Here is a 21,583-nt window from a genome sequence, read left to right on the forward strand (position 1 = left end):
GGTTGCTCTAGATCAGACTGCCCCCTGGGCTAGTAACGGCCCAGCGCGGCGCACTAAATCGGCGGCCTGGTTTAATGCTGGCCTAAAAGAAGCCAAGTCAGCTTGTAAGCACATGGAAAGACTCTGGAGAAGGGACTATCTTCCCGCCGCAAGAAAAGCGTATAAAGACAGCCTGAGGGGATACCATGTCTTAATCAGGAAAACTCGCTCGGCCTTCTACACTGAACGTATTGATAAGGCCGAGTGTTCGGTTAAGGAACTCTTTGTGGTCTATAAGGAGATATCCTCGATGGGTTCAATAGGCGCACAGGCAGACTCCTCTGTGCAATCCTGTAATCAGATTGCTTTATTTTTCTATAAGAAAGTGCAGGATATCTATACTACCTTCCCTAACGAGGCCAGGGTTGGCCTCAGCGATGATACGCCATTGGAAGGCGGATTTCTGGAGAAGGACTGCATTAGGGCATTTTTGGTCCCGGACGAGGAGCCGCTAATTGCAGTAGCTAGGGGGGTAAAATCAGGATCCCCTAGAGATCCGGCTCCTGCTAAGATCTTGAGTGGCAGCATGGAAGTGCTGGCACCCTATGTCAAGCACCTATTAACTCTGTCGTTTGAGACTGGCAGGGTACCGAGTACCTGGAAGCAGGCTGTTGTCCTTCCACTCAAGAAAAAGCCACAAATTAGTATAACGCAACTGAGCAATCTGTGGCCTATTTCTCTCCTCCCCTACTTTTCTACGGTAGCTGAAAAATTGGTTAACCACCAACTTGTGGCACACATTGAAGCGCATGGGCTTCTTCACCCCTCCCAGGCAGGCTTCCGCGCCGGTCACTCCACTGAGTCTGCCCTCCTCTTTTCTACAGAAGCTCTGTGGAAACATGTAGATGAGGGTCAGACAGTGGCACTGATTCTTTTAGATCTCAGTGCCGCATTCGACACTGTGGCACATCATACCTTGCTGCAGCATCTGCGGAGATGCGGAGTGACGGGGAGGGCGTGGTCATGGATGGAATCTTTTCTCCAAGACCGCAGCTTCTATGTTGAGCAGGGTTTACATAGGTCTGAGGCTTTTGACCTAAAGCAAGGGGTCCCTCAGGGCTCCAGTCTTAGTCCTACCCTGTTCAATCTTTACATGGCGCCGGTGGCCTCAATTGCTGAGCAGTATGGGGTGGAGCTGGTGACGTATGACGACGATACGCAGCTGGTTGTGGCTCTTACACAGCCAGCTGAGCACGCAGCCAGCAGATTTACATGCTGCCTCCAAGATCTGGCAGGTTGGATGGCCAATAACTGTCTCAGACTGAATGGGGACAAAACGGAGGTGCTTATCGTTGGCAGGTCCCCCTCGGTCTGGACCTCTGCTTGGTGGCCTCAGGCACTGGGCCCGCAACCCACCCCGAAGGATCGAGTGAAGAATCTAGGCATTTGGATTGATTCCAAAATGTCTTTTGACTTTCACACCCGGCGCGTTGCAGGGACATGCTTTGGTATTCTTCGCAGTCTGAGGAAGACACTCGACTTGCTCCCGGCGTTAGCTAGGAGGGCCATGGTCCATGCCCTGGTTACGTCCAGGCTGGACTATGGTAATGTCCTCTACTTGGGAGCAAACACGAGGTGTCTTCAAAGACTGCAGCATATCCAGAATGCAGCTGCGCGCCTGGTGTTGTTGTTGCCCAGGAGAGCTCCTTCAAAAAGGGCATTGGAGACATTGCATTGGCTCCCTATCAAGGAACGTATAGAGTTTAAAGCTCTATGGGTCAGTCACAGGATCGTTCATAGGAAGGGCCCTGGCTTTCTGCGCAACCTGCTCCTACTGTACAAGCCCACCCGGCTCCTGCGCTCTTGGGGTGCAGGTTTTGTCTCGGTTCCCAAGATCAACAGGGCGAGAATGGGGGGGAGATCCTTCCGTTCCCTGGCTGCCCGTAGATGGAACACTCTCCCCATTATGCTCCGTGTGGAGACCTCGGAGGTGGTGTTCCGGAGGGAGCTGAAAACTCTTTTGTTCCCAAAGCCTTAATTGTTGTCAGCTCCGGGCTTTTCTCTCTGCTCGGTGTGCTGCTCAGTCCATTGATAGCGCGGGGACACACTGGTAAGTGTAACCAGGCGCTTTACAAGCTCAGAATTATTATTATTATTATTATAGGGCTTATGAACAGTGCACCTTGGCACTTAAACAGATTCTGTTTAAACCTTCATTGATATACTACACCTGACAGGGGCTAGTCAGGGATCTCGGGGGTTGCACTAGTTGTTTAACCCCTTCGATGCTGATGACGAGCTCAGCTCGTCATGCAGTACACTGGTCGTGTGCTGATGACGAGCTGAGCTCGTCATGCAGCATGGGGGTCAGTATATTTCAGCACCCAGCGGGAATTGCCTTAGCAGCCAAGGTGTTAAAACTAGAGTTTCTAAACAGAGACAGCTACATTTTGAATGAACAGAAAGAATCCCTTTAGGAAATAGGTGTGCAGGTTACCGCTCATTTTTTGTCTAGACATATTTGATCTTTTGCCATAATTTCTTTCTATTTTTTGCTCATTGTTTCTCTATTTTTCGTATTCTGTTACGGATTTTCACTGCTTAGTGGTTTGACTTTATTACTGCTATTGTACTTCATAAATACTTTACACATTGCCCTAAAGTAAGGCCGTCTACTCTGTTCCATAGCTATCAGGGAGTTGAACACAGGTTAACTTAGTAACTTTAAAGGTTCACCCTGACAAGAGTTGTGATACTTCCCTGAGGTGAGCAGACACCCCAAATAATAATTCAGCTGCTTACAGTGGGGGTGAAGGGCTGGACTTCTGTCTCTCTTGTTAATATGAAAGGGACACCATTAGACGAGACCAGCCTTTTATATCTCCCCTGATCACTAATCAGTGCAGCTGTTAGGTGCAGAAAGCTCACACTTCTTTGTTCCTCTGCTGTGGCTACTGCAGACTTGAGACTATCCTGCTGTTAGGAGCATCACTGTGTACACAAAGGCTATTTTTCTAAGCACCCTGGAAAGGAGACTTGAAAGAATACCCCCCCCCCCCCTTTCCCCGAAAGTCAGACAGTGGACCCACATCTTTTATTTGCTATGACTGTATAAAGGTGGGGGCCACTGATCCACTTGTAGTTCTAATTCAAAGTTCTCTTTGACCAAGGAAGGGGGAGTGCTCTACACTCAGAGGACTAGTGTACGAGCAGAGCTGGTGTTTGCCTGAGAGCCAGCTTTCCAGAGGTGAGGGGCCATCGCTTAAACTCTTGCCTGGATGAGAAAAGCTGTTCCCCTGCCCTGAAGTGCCTAGAAGCCAACCTGACTGCTAAGAGAGGGCAGGTGTCTGCCAACTCTGCAGGTGGTATGACCTTCCCAGGGAGCGAGAAACAGCTTGACCCCTGGTGTTATGTGGGTCTGTCACAACAGGTAGACTGAAGAGAGTGATCTGCATGCCCTGAGGAACTGAAACAACTCCACTGTGGTGGGAATTGCAACTTGGAGACTGTGTAAGATAACTGAGCCCACAATCAATGCATTGGGGTATTCTGCATTGAGCCTTGCTACCTGCCCTAAGAGAGCTCCAATCCAGAAGTGGGGGCCTGCATGATTACACAATGGAGGGGCACTCAGGAGAAGGGGACTAAGACCCAAGGTGGAATAGTCCAAGTGCAAGTTAAGTGATTGTACCTGTAGCCTTTTCTGCGAAGTATTACGTTTTACACGTGTATTTAAGTACTTTTCTTTGCGAAAGTAAAGCAGTAGATTGGGCAATCAGTTTTTGTGCTGTTAGGTGACTGCTAAGTTCTGACCTTGCGTGCCCCTATATTATCTCTCTGAGAAGCCTGTGAATGCTCCCCATCACCACCACTGAGGGTCAGGGGCTGAAGGGGTTGTACTTGGCCCAGTTTTGCAGGGCCATAGTAGAACAGATCCTGAAACATGTGATGCAAAGACCATCACCCCCAAGGCTGAGGCCCAGTAGTCCCTGGTTGCCCCTTGCATGCCAAATGGGTCTTCCTAACATGATGTAACTTTTTGTGTGTTTTGTGACATCATGTTTGAGATCTTTAGCAGTGGATTCAGGTTCAGAATTACTATTGCATAGCTACCTTAACTGGTTAATTTCAAATCTTTTTGTCATGTAGGCACTATGTTGAGAGAACAAAGGACCAGATGTGCAAACATTAGGAATACCGATTTCCTAATTGTGATTATCTCAGAATCGCAATCAGGGAATAGGTATTCCTAATCTAGGATATTCCCCCCCCCCCCCAGCCCCCTTCCCCCCCAAACGCGATTCCTAGTAGGTCACAAATCAACATAAATATTTATGAGGTAGGTCGCAATTTGAGACCCATTATGAATCGCAGCCATCGAAGGGATGGTGGCCTGCTGAGGTCAGCAGACCAACGTGTCTGTGATTGCTTTTAAATAAAGCAATCTTTTATTTTAATGCCGCCTGTTTTCCTGAAAGGAAAACGGGATGCATTTAAAAAGAAAAAAATGAAACTTTGAAGTTTCATTTTTTAAGAGTGTGGCAGTGGTATGTTTTTCAACATTCTCATTTGCGAATGGGTTACCACCACTTTTAAAATGGTGGCAAAGTATTACTGTTTTGCGCCTTGAATTTGAAACAGTGATAGACACTATACCGTTTCGATATTTGGAAGGAACGCCCAAAACATGCCCCTTCCAAATACCAAATCACAAATGCAAATTGCGAATCGGTAACATGTTACCAAATTACATTTTGTTCATGTGAAAAAGAATTTTCCGGACGTAAATGTCCCGATTGTGCGAATTGGGCCGTTTGCAACCGGAAAACTGCTTTGTACATCTGGCCCAATGTGTTTATTGGCCTCTCATTCAACTTCCAACATTGAGCAGCCATACCAGAGACGGTCTTCTCAGTGGTAGTTGCTACTTTTACAATGGTACACTCTGACTGTAGTCCTGGGCTTTACTTACAGATTAATGTGTTGCATTGGATGTATTCATGGCTTGCTTTCATCACTTGGGTTAGCACACCAGATAACAATGAATTGTAACCAAATATATCAAAACTGGATACATGATGTCCTGTCGACCAGGAGAAATTTGAAAACTCACTGAAAGGCATCTTTCTTTCTGGGTGGGTTTCCCCATGTGGTGACAGATCCAGGAAGGCCTTCAAAGCCCACGGTGTATACAGGAATATGTGCCAACTTCTTGGAAGGAATCTTCATCTGTGTAATTTGGTACATGAATGAGGAGAGAAAAAAAGACAAAAGAAATCAGATGTGACACTGCTGTATCACTGTTTTCAAAGTGTATGATGAGCTGGATTAAATAGTCATGAACACAACCATTCTAGTATGTGAAATAACAGATGAGCATTCCATCATAATGGATACTTACCACGCTGGAAGGGGTGCTAGGCAAAAGTAGTGCTTTTACAAAACTCTGCAGGAAGCTGGGTTCTTGTTGCAGTAACTCCCCTAAACCCCCACACACTTTTTGTCTGTTTTTGATGCAACTTTGACTGAGGTGTACTGGGTCCCTGCTTACGAGATCCCCAGTGCCAGTGTTCTTTCCCTAAAACTGTACCATTATTGGCACAACCAATATAGGTCCCTAGTAAATGGTACCCTCTGTACCCAGGGCATGGGAACTGGAGAGGGTCCTCTAGGGCTACAGTACCAATGTACCACCCCAGGGACCCCTCACCAACACCATGCAGACTGCCATTGCTGGCTGTGTGTCTTGGTGCAGGGAAAACCGAAAAATCGACATGGCACACAGCCCTGTGTGCCATGCCCGTAGGCACTGCATGAGGTATAGGTAAGTCACCCTAATTGCAGGCCTTACATCCCTAACCTAAGCCAGTGTGCACTATACCCCATGTGTTGACATATCGGCTTGAGCAGCTATGGCCCTATAATATCTAAGTCCATTATTTGATATTGTATGTCACAGGGAAGGCATAGAGAGTACATGGGCTGGATACTTGTCATTACGAGTTTCCTAGCTCCATGATGGCTTCACTGTACCCAAAGATGTTTGGTACCAAACATCTTGTATTAATAAATACTCACTGATGCCACGGTTGGATTTAATAATAAATGCACCCTGGGGTCACCTTAGCGGGCCCTCTGAAAATCTACCAAGCACTGGTGTGGTCTCCGACTAGTCATACCCAGCCTGCCACCATCAGACATGTTTCTGACCTCAGGGTGAGAGCCAGCGCTCTCAGAGACCAGAAACAAAGCCTGCTGTTGGCAGAGTTGCTTCACACCTCCCCCAGGCCGTAATGGCCTTCCAAGAAAGGAGCTTCAATGGCAATGCCCCCTTTTAAATGCAACTCAGGCATCTCCAGATAGTGGAGGATGCGAACCTCCCTGTTCTGCTCCACCTTTGGCGGGAGGACAGGTGGGAAAATTTGTTAGATTAGGTGTGCCCACATTCAGCCAGCACCACCACTAAGGCGAGGAAGGTGATGTGGACATGACTTTTCCAATTCCTCGATCTTGGCATGGCAATACTTAAACCTATCAGGGTTAGAATAGTAGGTAGCCCACTGGCTACTACTTGTCATTCCCTTTAACACCCCTAAATTTAGTATTTAGGTGGCATCCCTGGACCTTGCAACTTAGATTCAACAAACACAAAGAAGATACTGACACAGAATAGCTGCTGACCCGAAAACTAAAACCCTGCTGCATAATTTTGGCATCAAACCCTGCCTGCTGCTTTAAGGACTCAACAATCATGGTGTGCTGTTTTGTCCTGCAACTCTGAGGCCTCCAAAAACCCCAGAGCCCACCATCCTTCGACAGATCACCAAAGAACTCTCTTAGAGTGGAGCTACTACTCCCCTGCAACCACAGGCACCAAACTGTACAATCTGGTTTTATCGACTTGCTGCTCCCCGGTGACTCCAATGCAGCACCCAAACCAAAAGTTGTACACCAGTTACGGAGGATCAAATCTGTCTCCCCACCAAGTGTGAAGACATCAAGCTATACAAGAGGTGTGCCACACCAATACCCGAAATACCAGACCCTCTGCTGCATACAGCATGACAAAAAGTTCACTCCGGACTCCAACTGCCCAGGCAGTAAGCATCTGTTGAGGGACGTCAAGACTACTGAGACTCACTTTGTGAGTGGCCCAGTTGTCCCGGAATCCCCTCTACAAACTGCCTGCTCCTGACCGCGAGTACATCTTGACGCACGCAGCCCAGCTGACCTATCTGCTCTGCATCCAGCCCGACCAGCCTTGATATGACAATCCAGCTGTGTTCCCGTGGTCCTGAGGCCCTTGCGACCTGCCCCGAGTGGGACCCCTCAGATTTTTCTTTAACTCCCTTTGTGCAATGTGTTTTCAAGTCGCCCCCTTCCTCGTAGCTCGTAGCGCACTAGCTACCAGCGACCTCAGCACCCTGCTCCCGGCTGAATCCGATCCAACTGTGTGATTTAATATGCATTTTCTTATTTCTTCCCATTGACTTCAGTGGTGCATAATTGCGCACAAAAGTAATTCATTTTGCGAACTTTGAAAATTGCTATCTTAAAAAGTACTTACTTTAGAACGAAGTTCTTGGTCTCAAACGTTATATAAAAATCGATTTTGTTTTGCAAATTGGTCTTGGATTTATTCTTGAATGTGTGTCTCATTTATTCCCTCTGTGAGTACAACAAATGCTTAGCACTACCCTTCGATAAACCTATCTGCTTTCCCACACTACCACAAATAGAGTGTTAGTATTGTGTACATTTGCCTCTGGATACCAATCTGGGTCTCACTGGACTCTAAAGAGTGTAATTTGTTTTAGTGTACTATATAGAGAGTTAGCATCCTACAAACGCCATAAGAGGAAGGATAAGTCTGGTCTGCAAAATATGTACTTTTTGATGCATAACATTCGATGGTGCAAGTTACCCTATGATAGGAAGGTGTCTTCCTCAATGCACTCACCTGCTCAGTGCTACAACCCAACTCAACCTCAGAAAGGTTATCCCTTGTGCCTGTGATCCAAATTCCAACCCCAGTGCTCCAGGTTGCTGTCTACCTTGTGTTGCAATCTCTCTTTCATGTGCTTCTCTGCAGCAAAACGCCCTTCCTCCTTTGAACTCCGTGTCGCTTTCGCATGTATGTGCTTTTCCCCCTACCCCATGTTGCTCTCACAATTGTGCTGATTTTCCATCCTCTGCCCACACACACCCCGTTGCTCCCCAGGGCCCCATCTTTTTTTTAAACTAGATTTTTGGGGGCAGACAGTAAATTGGGGCTTGCGCATTAATAAAGAGCGCTTTTGCTTTACTTCCTTTTCATTTTTAAAAATGTATAGATCCATCTTGAACCTGCAAATTTAAAAATATGGTGTTCACTTCACTTTGTAGACACACTAATAACTCATGCTCTCACCTACAAAATGATGCAGCCACTTTTTAATTATTTTTTTTTTTAACCTTTTGTCAATGTTGCACAACATCGTCCAAAGCTGCTGACAAAGTCAATAGGTCCCAAATGCTTGACCTATCTGCTTAGCCAATGCCTGTTTAGTTGTTTTGATTGATGGATCCTTGGTGGGATTTTCGCTTGACAGCTATCTCATATCTCTCTGGTTCAGTGCTGAACAGACGACCCTCTACATGTTGTGAGATGAAAACTAACTTTTTTTTTTATTTAGCCAATAAACCCAAACGTTGTAGTCACAGCCAGATAAACAGCTTTCTCTCACCCTTCTTCATTTTACTCCATGAGTAACCACAACTATACACACTAAGGGGGTCATTATGATCGCGGACGGACTTGAGTCCGTCCGCGACCATAGAGGAGGAGGGAACCTCCGCATGGCCTGCGGAGTTCCCTCCTGTGCAATTAGGATGTGACCGCCACCCTGGCGGTCACATCTATTTTTAACATTGCCGCGGTTGCTGCTTCAAGCAGCACCCGCCACAATGCACCCCCCACCCCCTTCACCCCTGGGGGCCCGCAACGGGCCCCCAAACAAGAATCCGTATGCCTTTGCACGGCGGACATGCCGCCGTGTAAAGGCATTGAAATTCAGACATCCTAATATGGCTAGCGGTGTCTGAGAGACACCGCCACCATATTAGCCCTTTTCCCCCGCGGTTGTAAGCCAACCGCGGCGGAAAAGCAGCGGACCTAAACCAGGACCCACCAGCCATCCTAATGTGGCGGTGGGTCTTTGGTGGGTCCGCAGAGAATTTTCCGCATCCGCCGGGCCTGCGGTGGCTTCCGCCGGCCCGGAGGATGCGGAAAATCCTCCATCATAATGTGCCCCTTAGTGACATGATACAAGTAGCCTCGCCCTTGTATACATGACACTGAAAGACCACTTACACATCACTGCACTGATGCCCCTCTTCATCCATACACCAGTGTCTCAATACCTTTTGTTCACTTCTTTCACTTCGCTGCACATCATCGACGTCGCAAAACTAACACGATAAGAGCACAAATCTGGTAATCATGTAGGACAACGAAACATTTCCCATCTAGATCACAATACACAGGCACACTCACAGAGCTTCAAGGCACTTGTTTGCAAACTTACTTCAGTGCCATAAATAGTAATAGAAATGCAGCTACAATTCATTCCATGGCACATATCCTTCTAAGAGAGAGAGGCTGTCTTATGGGGTTCACATCAGCATTACGTACCAAATGGAACAGGACATGACCACCTCATGGTAAGAGATGTTATTGCAGTTGTAACTTTTATAGCACTGTCTTCAGCCTGATTTTGGCCCCAAGTTCCAAAAAGTGTGTTCCAAAACTACTCACCTTTACACTACAGGCGCTGCACACTGACCTGTCGAGAGAAGATGGCAAGAATGAGAAACACAGTGATAAAAGTGCAGCAGGGAAAATACAGTGAGAAATGAATGGCAGGAGAGAAATGGCGATCTGTTATACACAAGAAGGTTTCACTCTAAAAACCCAACTTTTGTTCTCCCTTCTTGATATGCCCAGTCATATGCTGTCAGGTTTTACTTGTTAATCTGATCTGTTGAACCAAGCTAACAATCTCTTCTTCCATACAGGGACTCAAAGCTCACACGCTGTGCGTGGGGATCACTCAAGAGGGTCTCCCTGCTCACACACTGCATAAGATATTGCTCTAAAGGGACTTACTGCTTATGTACCACATACAGTGTTAATCTACAGGGTCTCCCTGCTCGCACACTGCATACAGTATTAATCCAAAGCGACACTCTGCTTGCGTACTGCATACAGTATTAATTCACAGGGTCTCCCTGCTCACATACTGCATACAGTATTAATCCAAAGGGACTCGCTCCTTACACAAGGGCATTCAGTATTAATCCTCAGGGTTTCCCTGCTCACACACTGCATACAGTGTTACTCCACAGGGACTCACTGCTTATGTACCGCATACAGTGTTAATCTACAGGGTCTCCCTGCCCACACACTGCATACAGTATTAATCCAAAGGGACTCACTGCTTACACAAGGGCATTCAGTATTAATCCTCAGGGTCTCCCTGCTCACACACTGCACACAGTGTTACTCCACAGGGACTCACTGCTTATGTACCGCATACAGTGTTAATCTACAGGGTCTCCCTGCTCGCACACTGCATACAGTATTAATCCAAAGGGACTCACTGCTTACGCAAGGGCATTCAGTATTAATCCTCAGGGTCTCCCCGCTCACACAATGCATACAGTATTAATCCAAAGGGACTCACTGCTTACACAAGGGTATTCAGTATTAAACCTCAGGGTCTCCCTGCTCACACACTGCATACAGTGTTACTCCACAGGGACTCACTGTTTATGTACTGCATACAGTGTTAATCTACAGGGTCTCCCTGCCCGCATACTGCATACAGTATTAATTAAAAGGGACACTCTGCTTGCGTACTGCATACAGTATTAATCCACAGGGTCTCCCTGCTCACACACTGCATACAATATTAATCCAAAGGGACTCACTGCTTACACAAGGGCATTCAGTATTAATCCTCAGTGTCTCCCTGCCCACACACTGCATACAGTATTAATCCAAAGGGACTCACTGCTTACACAAGGGCATTCAGTATTAATCCTCAGGGTCTCCCTGCTCACACACTGCATACAGTGTTACTCCACAGGGACTCACTGCTTATGTACCGCATACAGTGTTAATCTACAGGGCCTACCTGCTTGCATATTGCATCCAGTATTAATCCAAAGCGACACTCTGCTTGCGTACAGTATTAATCCACAGGGTCTCCCTGCTCACACACTGCATACAGTATTAATTCAAAGGGACTCACTGCTTACACAAGGGCATTCAGTATTAATACTCAGCGTCTCCCTGCTCACACACTGCATACAGTATTAATCTAAAGGGACTCACTGCTTACGCAAGGGCATTCAGTATTAATCCTCAGGGTCTCCCTGCTCACACACTACATACAGTATTAATCCAAAGGGACTCACTGCTTAGGCAAGAGTATTCAGTATTAATCCTCAGGGTCTCCCTGCTCACACACTGCATACAGTATTAATCCAAAGGGATTTACTGCTTACGCAAGGGCATTCAGTATTAATCCTCAGTGTCTCCCTGCTCACACACTGCATACAGTATTGATCCAAAGGGACTCACTGTTTACGTAAGGGTATTCAGTATTAATCCTCAGGGTCTCTCTTCTCGCACACTGCATACAGTATTAATCCTCCAGGTCTCTCTGCTCACACGATGCATACAGTATGAATCCACAGTGTCTCCCTTGTCGCACACCTCCTACAGTATTAATCCACAGGGACCCACTGCTCATGCACTGCATACAGTATTAATCCAAAGGGACTCACTGCTTACGCAAGGGCATTCAGTATTAATCCTCAGGGTCTCTGTGCTCACACACGGCATACAGTATTAATCCTCAGGGTCTCTCTTTCTTGCACACTGGATACAGTATTAATCCACAGGGTCTCCCTGCTCACACACTGCATACAGTATTATTCCACAGGGTCTCCCTTGTCGCACACCTCATACAGTATTAATCCACAGGGACCCACTGCTCATGCACTGCATACAGTATGAATCCACAGGTTCTCCCTTGTCGCACACCTCATACAGTATTAATCCACAGGGACCCACTGCTCATGCACTGCATACAGTATGAATCCACAGGTTCTCCCTTGTTGCACACCTCATACAGTATTAATCCATAGGGACCCACTGCTCATGCACTGCATACAGTATTATTCCACAGGTTCTCCCTTGTCGCACACCTCATACAGTATTAATCCACAGGGATCCACTGCTCATGCACCGCATACCCAGTCCAGCGAGATTGTCACATAGTTCACTTTACAAAATACTCTGTCTTTATAGTCAGAGAAAGAAGAGTAAACACCAATCCCCATGTTACACAAATAGGCAGCTATTTGTCAGAAGATATAGCCTAACATTTGACCTTTGTCTGTGAACGGCACAGCAAAGTGACAAGAAAAATACAAACCTTAAAATCATCTTTATTGCTCATTTACCTTCTCAACTCCAGCATGGTTATTTCTGGGGGTGCTACAGCACCCGCGCTTCCCCACTTCCACCGCCTCTGTCGGTACCAGAGACCAGGCATTCAGGTTGCATCTGCTGAGCCAGAAGTATGTGGAACTTAAAATAACCATTGTATGTGATGTTGGTCCACTTAGAGTCGGTGTTTGATGCGTAGTAATGGCTGCATAGCAATGGCTATTCCCCTCGTTTGACAGTTTCCATGGAGAATAATCACAGGCTTTCCTGGACTCACTTGGAACAATGGCTTATTTACTCACGACACTGATGTGACTGGGGCACGCATAAGTAAGTATGCTAGAGGATGATGGGATCAGAGTGAGGGGGGGGACATCCTTTTCAACGCAACTTTTACAACGCATGCCTTTACATCGCAAGCCTTACAACGCATGCCATTACAACGCATTGCGCTGGGGGGGGGCGCTCTAGGATAGGGAATAGATTTAATTTACTATCCAACACCTTCCCTACTATCCACGGGGACTGGAGTTGGAATAGTAAATTAAACTATTCACTATCCAGCACCCCTCAACACTATGCGTTGTACCAGCATGCGTTGTAAAACCTGCATTGTAAAACCTGCGATGTAAAAGCATGCGATGTAAAAGCATGCGTTGTGATGTCATACATCCGAGTGGAGAGTGGACCACTCCTTTACCAGTAAAATATAGGGATTAGCAGGGGGGGGTGGCGGGTGTTAGTCCAGACATTTATTTTATTCATCACAAGTGTTGTGATTTGGCTTAGCAATTGTTGTAATGATGCTCCCTCATTAGGAGGATAGTTGTGTGGGGACTCCAAGCCATTTGTCTCCACATGATGATGCGAATGAGAACTTCTTAAACAACTTTCTAAACTACTGTTAACAGGAATCAAATTATGTTAAAAAAAACAATTTTGACATTTAACTCACAAAAATCATTCTAAAACAATCTAATTTTGAATACTATTCGCCTCCTCTCTTCTTGAATTTCGCAAGAAGCTGAAGCCCTGTCTTTTCGAGTAAGCTCCCAGGGTTGACCTCACACACCTGCTACAGAGCGCCTGGATCACCTCACAGGTGATCGGCGCGCTATAAAAACACCAATAACATAACCTTGAAACTGTCAAATACTTTGATTATGTGGTTATCAAGTTTAGCCATAAAGGCTAACGTGGCAGCTAGATTCAAAACAGTAATGTTATTTTTACACAGAGGGCAGGTGCTCTAGCTCTTTGTGCTAGAAATCTGGAGAGCTCTGTCACCTGTCAAGCCTGTCTACAAGGCCTAGGCAGGTGTGGCATCCAGTTATGGCACTGAGATCTGGGGTCATACTAAATGCACATTCCATCACCTACTGAAAGTGGATTTATAAAAGCTTCAGTGTGGTCACCTCTAAGAATGCTCAATATTTCTCTTTCTCTCGAATAAGGGCCAGTACTCATTCAGACAAGCAAATGTCTGATGTTCATAATGTATTTGGTACATAGGGAGAGCTATCAATATTTGTATTTCTGAAGAGCAACCCTCAAGGAAGTAACATCCATTAAGGGAAGTGGTAATATTAAATCGTTTACATTTGTTGCAGCCAGTTTGACTTGATACGGCTGGGGAATGTCTGAAGTAACCTTGGAGAGATAAATTCAGGTACTGCCAAAATATTAAATCCACATATATCTATGGTGTGAGCAGATAACTTTATACCCTAATGTTGGATTACTTATCAGTTAAATTCTTCCATGTAAGACCAAGCCCCTTTTTGAAGAGTACTTAAATAATGTAGAACCTCAATTTGCAAAGCGACCCGTCTTGAGATTTGGTTTGATCACTCTACCTCTAGCTGGTATAGCTAGTCTTTGACAACCCAGCTTAGATCAGCTGGATACTCGCCTTTTTCACTTTGCTCCGTGCGCCGAAGAGTCACTTTTTATTCTTTTTTTCATGGTATAAAAGAAATTGGATAACATTTTTACTATTATTTTTGAGCAATATTGTCAGGTTATGTGGGGAAGCTCTCAGACAAAGTTAATCAGATACTTCCTGGTCAGCAATCTTTTCTGCTTTTGCTTTCGACGTGGCAGCTGCGGTCTAAGATTATTGCAGACTCACATTAACAGATGTATTAGGCAACAACACTAAGATTAGGAGCTCAGTTGGTGACACCTGACTTTGTAACAATAAACACAGTTTTTAATACAGGGCCTGATTCACAAAGGGCTTCCGCACTCGTAGCGGATTCTCGGCACTTGGGCGGTTTCTCTGCACTTGGGCGGATTCTCTGCTCTCAGGCGTAATCTTCACACTGATAATTTTCAGTGAGGAGATTCTGCCCCTAGTGCGGAAACTCCCCCAGGAGTGCGGAGACCCTTTGTGAATCAGACCCGTAGTCTTAGTAGAGCTTGTTTTAACCCCTTGCGTGCGCATGACGGAACCACGCCGCCATAAGCCACGGGCGGCGTGTGCTCATGACGATGGGGTTCCGTCATGCAGCTGCCCACGCTGCATTAATTCCCCGCCTGTGCGGGCAAATTAATGAGCGGGCGGGGCCGTGACGGAACCACGCCATCATGAGCACACGCAGCCCGTGACTCAATGCGGCATGGTTCCATCACGAGCACAGTAGCGCCACCCCCCCCCCCCCCTCCACCCCCAGCGCCGCAGCAAAATTAGTTCTGTGGCGAAGGGGTTAAAGAAATTAGTTGTATCTAACATGGGCGTCCGTAGACATTTTTTTTGGGGGGGTGCATAATTGTAATGTTGTCCATTTTCCGACCCTTTGTTACAATGTCAAAGCGCAGGGGCATAGTCAACAAAGGGCAAGTGAAAAATCCATGGGGGGTAGCGCCCCCCCTATGCTCCACCTCCTGTGGATGCCCATGCTATCTAGGAACTAGATGTTAAACCTTTTTTTAATGTGTTTTTAAGAAATGTTTATACAAGATATGTTTTAAAAAGGACGTATATCTCTTAAAACTGTAACATTTATATATTTTATGAATGATAAACTATTGAAAATTCCCATTCATGAATTACAATTAATGAAGGTTTAAATTGGGATTGGACTTCCCTTGAAAGTCTCTAACTTTGTTTTCTGTTTTAAGTTCTTTCCCCATAAAATAATAAAAAGGTTTTGCATATAGTTTCAATGCACTAATCTTACGACCCCTCAGAGTCCTTTCTCTCTTGAATCTCTGTTCTCTTTATTCTTTTCTTTCTCACCTCTTGCAAAAAAGGCAGGTTGCAGGCCAGGAAAACAATGGAAATTTCACCCGGCAGCAGCAACAGATCTAAAAGGCAAAAAAGAGCAAAAGTAAGATCAGAGCAATGATGTATTCAGCCAGGCTACTAAATCAATTTTCACTTCTTATATGCCACGTCGGCAGTGCTCTAGAATCTCTGTGTTATTCATACTGCTCTGGGTTTCTCACAAATTAGCACCAAAAGTTACAGATTGACCCTTTTTTTAAAGCAGTATGGATGGCTTGAGATTACCACAGGAGTGTGTAAAATGGTTCAGGATGTGGTTGCTTACCTATACATATATTTTGCTTAGGCTTTAAGATGGCTTGTCCAGATGACATCAGATCAGAAACTGTCACTGTTGTTCAAAGACATGCAATAAAATAATTCGAAATTAGGTTGCATTAGATCTGTATAATTGGATCTTCTGACACTGAAGACAGTGGCAGCTCCTCTTCTAAGGGAGGTGGAGCTTCACCCCACTTGCAAAAATAAAAGATAAAATGATAATAACGCAATATTATTATCTTTTTATTTTTCTGTACTGTGCCAGTTTGGTTTTTACTACTGGGCAGGGTGGGGCTGGGCCGTGTCATGGGGAGGAGTGGTTGATGCATCATAAGTGCGATTACGGTTTAACCAGCCGTCTTGGGCTGGCCAAACAGTTTTGCACACGTTAGCATTTCCCCACCCGGCTGTGTTGTACAGCCACATGGAGCACTGTACCAGGCTCCCAGTCCCTGTCTGAGTGGCAAACAAATCCGCTCATACCAATCCCGACGTTGCTGCATTGCTGGTGACAGCAGCGTTGTGATTGACTTGGTGAATCTGGGAACCTGTGTGCTTCCCGCTTCTGTGCGTTGTGGACAGAAGGCTGGAGGAGAGGCAGCAGCCGACAGGTAAGTGACATTTGTTTTCTACCTCCCTCCCGCCCCGCCCTACCCGTACTATTCAGTAGCAGCCGCCACTGATTGAAGGCCAGGTTGAAAGATGCATCCAGTCACTTAGAGGCGTATTTAAGGTTTGGCAGGCTGTATTCCATTCTGCCAGGTCAGCACAAGGGTGTACCCCACCTCCCTGGTAGACTATAGCGCAACATATTTAAAGATCTCCACTAGGCAGGCAGCCATTTCTCTTCCTCAAGGTGAGTGTGCTGAAGGCACGATTTGCTGTGTGGATGCCATATTCAATTGGTGCCCATAGCAAAGATTTTTTAATTTTTTTTAATTAACTCAAAACTCTCTAAATAAGTCCTTAGGTTGTAATGGGGTGTTGCATAACTATTTAACATCTCTACCCAATTTGAATAACAACTGACTCGAAGTTTGCTCAGTTTAATCTGAGGGCATCATTCCTGTTTTTATCTAAACTTTAACTCTGGGGGACTGCCTTTTGCAAATACTTCAGAAGACATTGAACATGCACAGAAATATTGTAATCTGTCACAAAAGGATGCACAGCTTAAGTCGTATGTTATTTGTTTGCCCATATTTGATCTACATGTGTCATATATTTATCAAACCTCTGTTTGCAAGTGGGTCATTGAGGTCTACTATTCACACCTTGTATGTTTTGATTAATGCAAGTTGCATTACTATGTTTTACAGACTTTTTAGAAATTGTAATACTTTTTCATTCCTATGATTGTGCTATGTTGTAATTGATCATGAGGTGCATTTGGTCCGATCTCAGTTGAATCAATAAATAAATAAAACATTGTGTGGCTTCTTGATTAGGAGGGACAACAGATTAATGTGTGGCAGAGAAAAGTCAATGTACTGTAGCACTGAAAGCGGGTAAATCATGAACTCATTCCCACCTCATACTTTTTAGGTCTCCGCTAGACAGTGCATGCACTATCTGGAAGAGGCATGTTGTTTTCAATCTGTGGGCTTCAGCCCGCCCATAGGATTAACAGTTGCTTACTCCGTTGCTGCTCTCGTATCCTTAGTTCCCATTTGTCGATTGCATGAATGCTTTCTTCCTCTTCCTGTGTTTAGCCCTTCCCAGAGCATACACCAAGTACTTGTGTCCATCCACTGCTCCCGTTTTAGGAGCTACATTTTTCTTTGAGCTTGAGCACTGCATATGAGTGTTTTTGTTTGAGGCTCTCTCCCATATCCCCATTCCTGTTGCTTCCTTTCCTTCCCAGTATTTTCTTTTTCCCCCGAGTGGTTGTGCAGGGCCACAACTACAGTGCCATGGCTACTGTGGAAGAGGCTGGGATGCAGGTATTGTACCTGCACTGTCTGGGCATCGTCAGTGCGGCATGCCCAGCAGCAAGAAGGAACATGCCATATGTTGCCTGTGCTTTGTTGGTTTAGATGTTGCCTGCATTTGTGTTTTCAAGCTTGCTTGTCAGTGTAGGATTTTTTGTCTCATTGTCATGCGGTTTGATGACTGCTGGGTTTGTGTAGTATTTTTAGAACTTGTGTGTGTTTGAGAGTCCTGTTTGTTTAAAGCCTGGGCTCAGCTGCAGGAATATGAGATGGTTGGTCTTTCGCGCAGAGCCCTCCATTGTGCCGCTTCTCCCTTCCTCATGCAGCTCTGGTGGGGAGCTACCACCTGCCGCTGTCGCTGCTTACTGTCCTCAGAAGCATGTCCACAGAATAGAGGGCTGCGTCCGAGGCTGTGTCCAGCAAAAGGGGTGTTTTAAGAAGGTGCAAAATCCTGAGCAAACACATAGAGTTTAGGTAAAAGTAAACCCCCCGCAGTGATTATTGCTATTTGGTGGCATGTCTTCCATGTTTGTTTGCAGTGTTATTTCCCTTAAAAGCCTACGTTTGGTAGCAATGAACAAGGCAGGCTTGCGCATATGTTAGTAGGAAACAATTGAACTTACAAGCCAAAACAACACATTTCGTATACTAAAGCGCTTCCGCTGGAAAACATGGTACCCGATTACTTATGGTAGACCTGTTACATGCACTTCAGAGTTTATGGAGCCTGACCAATAATTTAGAGATGTGCTTGTAAAGTGTTATAACAAGATGCCTACTAGGCCATCTGTAGTAATTATGACCTTTTAGCTTTGCACTTGTTACAGTTTTGCCCCTTATAGCTACCCCTTTCACAGCTGTCATATAGGACTCCTTCAAGCAGTCCTCCAAGAAAACCAAGGCTATATTTACAATGGTGCAAATGCCATTCTTGGGGTAACTTTGCAGTCATGACTTTCACCTGGTCTTAATTCTTTCACCTAATTGAGCAGTAAGCGGTGAACCTGCGCTCGTAGCTCCTACGGAGAAAAAAATCCTACATAAGGTGGTAATTGGTGGTCGTGCCCCTAGCTGGATGTCACCTTTCATTTAGAGCCCTCTGTATTGAGGTGTACAGTGCTTGGAAGTCAGGCTTCATAGCCCACTAAGAAACAAACCACATTAGCTTTGAGTGCAGTTATGCACCAAAAGTCTTTCTATCAGAGCAGATGTTTAATTGATTTCCTTGGATGTGAGCTGGTCTTTGCCATTGTTTATTTTGACCATGGTCTCAGAAGATCTTTATTGTTCTCCCGAGGTACATGGTTATCTCCTGTGGTGTTGGTAAACGGAGTAGGCTGGAGTGAATTTGTGCACTGCTGGCTCTTTTCTTTCACTCAACCGTGAGAAAGGTTTTTTACTTTCTCCAGAGGCTTGTGTTTGGGATATCCTGCTGACATGCTGGGGCGCATATAGATAGAAGCTTTGATGCTGCGGTGCTTTGGCCTGTGACTTATTTTCAGCTGCAAAGGGATGTTCCAGGCAGAAAGCAGTGCTAGGGCTAAAGACCTATTGGCTGTGCCAATGCTAGTTTGTTATAGTTGTTAGTGTATAAGGAGAAGAATGCCACCATTATGGAGTTGGGGACCTTGTCTGTTTTTGTCCACCTTGGCCATCCAAAGAACCTCATTGACTGACATCAGTGTGGTACATTTATAACTTAACTAGTAGAAGAGTGGTGGGAATGTGTAGAATAATGATAAATGGAAATGGTTTCCTTCTATCACTGCATCTCTTTGGAGCTAAGTGGTAAATCTGAATCCTCCTTCAGCGCCTCCCTTTAAGCACATTGAAAGCTATCTTTAGCACAGAGATTTGAGGCTGCACCAGCGTCCTTTGGTTTTCCCCTGAATACTTTTAGCACAGTGAGCACAGGTCCATGCTCTTTTCATTCTGTTTTTAGCACTCTGATCATAGCTATTATCCATAACCATTTTTCTCTGGTTATTTTCTTCCCTTTTCTCCCTTGGCACAGTGACTTTAGGTGACACAGAGCATATTCTGGTGTGTATTATCACTAATCATATCAAGAACCCCTCCTTCCATTTCTTCAATTTAGAAAAGTAATCACAGTTGGAAATAGCTGTGGATTTTTCTACACCTTCTTTAGCCCAGTGATCACAGGAGACACCCAACCTACGCGTATCCTTTTCTTGCTGTTGTGTTGGTATATTGTGAGGTTGTTATTTATCACAATGGCCATGTGTAGTGCACATGTATATTAAGAATGCTACACTGTAATCCTTTAGGGCTGTGATCATGGGTGGCACCAAGTAGCCTTCTGTACTTACACTCTCCTTTTAGTAAAGTGAACACATGTGATCAATGGTCAACTTTCTCTTGTTCTGACTTTATGCAGTAGTCGCAGCTTATCCCAAGCCCCCCCTTTCATTTCATATCATGGTGATCACCAATGACATCCATCCATCCATCCATGACCCTTACCTTTCCCCTCTTTAAGTTGTTATAAAGCTCTTTGTACTGGAGAAATTTCTCCATCTCTGCTTTCACCAGCACCTTTCGCACACTGATCACCTCCTCCACGGTCAAGGCCAGGCTCTCCACAGGATGACTGAACTCCTGCTGATAAAGTAACAAGAGAAGAACACAGTGAACGGAGGCCTCTGGTGGTCTCTCCTCGTCTATTTGCCATAGATACTCAAGGAAATGCCTTGTGTGTAACAACACTGCAATTCAGCAATAGCTCTAACAAGTTATCTGTTTTTCCGGCACAAAACCTTTGATCATCTGCCTGTGGCCTGCAGCCTTTTTCCCTGTAATTTTCTGGTAGACAGAGGCCCAAATTATTATAATTTTTACATGTCTAAGAATGGAAGCATTGGTTATTGTATGCATTTCCAAATCTCATTTGCATCAATGGTTGGCCATTCATCATAGTTTCTGTAATATCCCGCCGTGTTTAAATGATCTCCTTCATGCTAACGAGGCAACCATTCAAACAAGTGGTAGTCTTATGCGTGCAGAGATTCCTTCTAGGCTGGGGAGGCGATAAACTGTTCAATATTCTTGATGTCCTGGTGCTTACCAACCACAGATGTTTTGAGTGCCCCTCAATGACCGGACTCAACTCAGATTCTGTCCTTTCTTCAACCAGAGAGAGGTTTCCGCGATCCGTGTGGAATGCACTTGACCCATACGGTGCCTGGTAACCAACTGCTGACACCCCTGGAATGGAGATACAATGTGGCATGGTAAGATCTCTCTAGAGAATGCTGTGTTTGCATGCTTCGTGTACGGCATCTACCATGAGCGTGTTTTGCATGGACAAGTTTAACAAGGGAGCTGCTAGTTTTAATCTCGCACAGGTTAGGTTTTCAAACTCCCCGCTTCTTTAAAAATACTAGAAACGAGTGGTTAAAATTATTTGAAGCCATAGAAGTATACACTAAAAATAAGGAAACATTACATAGTAGTCATTACATTTCTACAGCAGGTGTACTCTTCCTAGATTCATAAACGTATACAATTTTACTGAGTACCATTGTTATGTGCTTTTTTTGTTAAAAAAGCTTAACACACTTTTTATCAAAGTTCTCTGAAATACTGAAAAGGTCTGTTCCTTTA

At 45.2% G+C, this 21,583-nt stretch overlaps 1 protein-coding gene across 1 annotated transcript in view; it reads right to left on the minus strand.

Annotated features, from left to right (window-relative positions):
- SPIRE2 (spire type actin nucleation factor 2) overlaps positions 1 to 21,583 on the minus strand; it is a 248,938-nt gene that overhangs the window by 10,889 nt on the left and 216,466 nt on the right. Inside the window, exons 10-14 of the mRNA XM_086945787.1 lie at positions 21,045 to 21,184; positions 20,444 to 20,581; positions 15,720 to 15,787; positions 9,776 to 9,803; positions 5,093 to 5,208 (exon numbers count right to left, since the gene is read on the minus strand). Coding sequence (XP_086801913.1) covers positions 5,093 to 5,208; positions 9,776 to 9,803; positions 15,720 to 15,787; positions 20,444 to 20,581; positions 21,045 to 21,184 — 490 coding nt within the window. The remainder of the gene's footprint in view (positions 1 to 5,092; positions 5,209 to 9,775; positions 9,804 to 15,719; positions 15,788 to 20,443; positions 20,582 to 21,044; positions 21,185 to 21,583) is intronic.

This window comes from Lissotriton vulgaris, chromosome 12 (assembly GCF_964263255.1).
Source record: "Lissotriton vulgaris chromosome 12, aLisVul1.2, whole genome shotgun sequence".
Lineage (NCBI taxonomy): Eukaryota > Metazoa > Chordata > Amphibia > Caudata > Salamandridae > Lissotriton > Lissotriton vulgaris.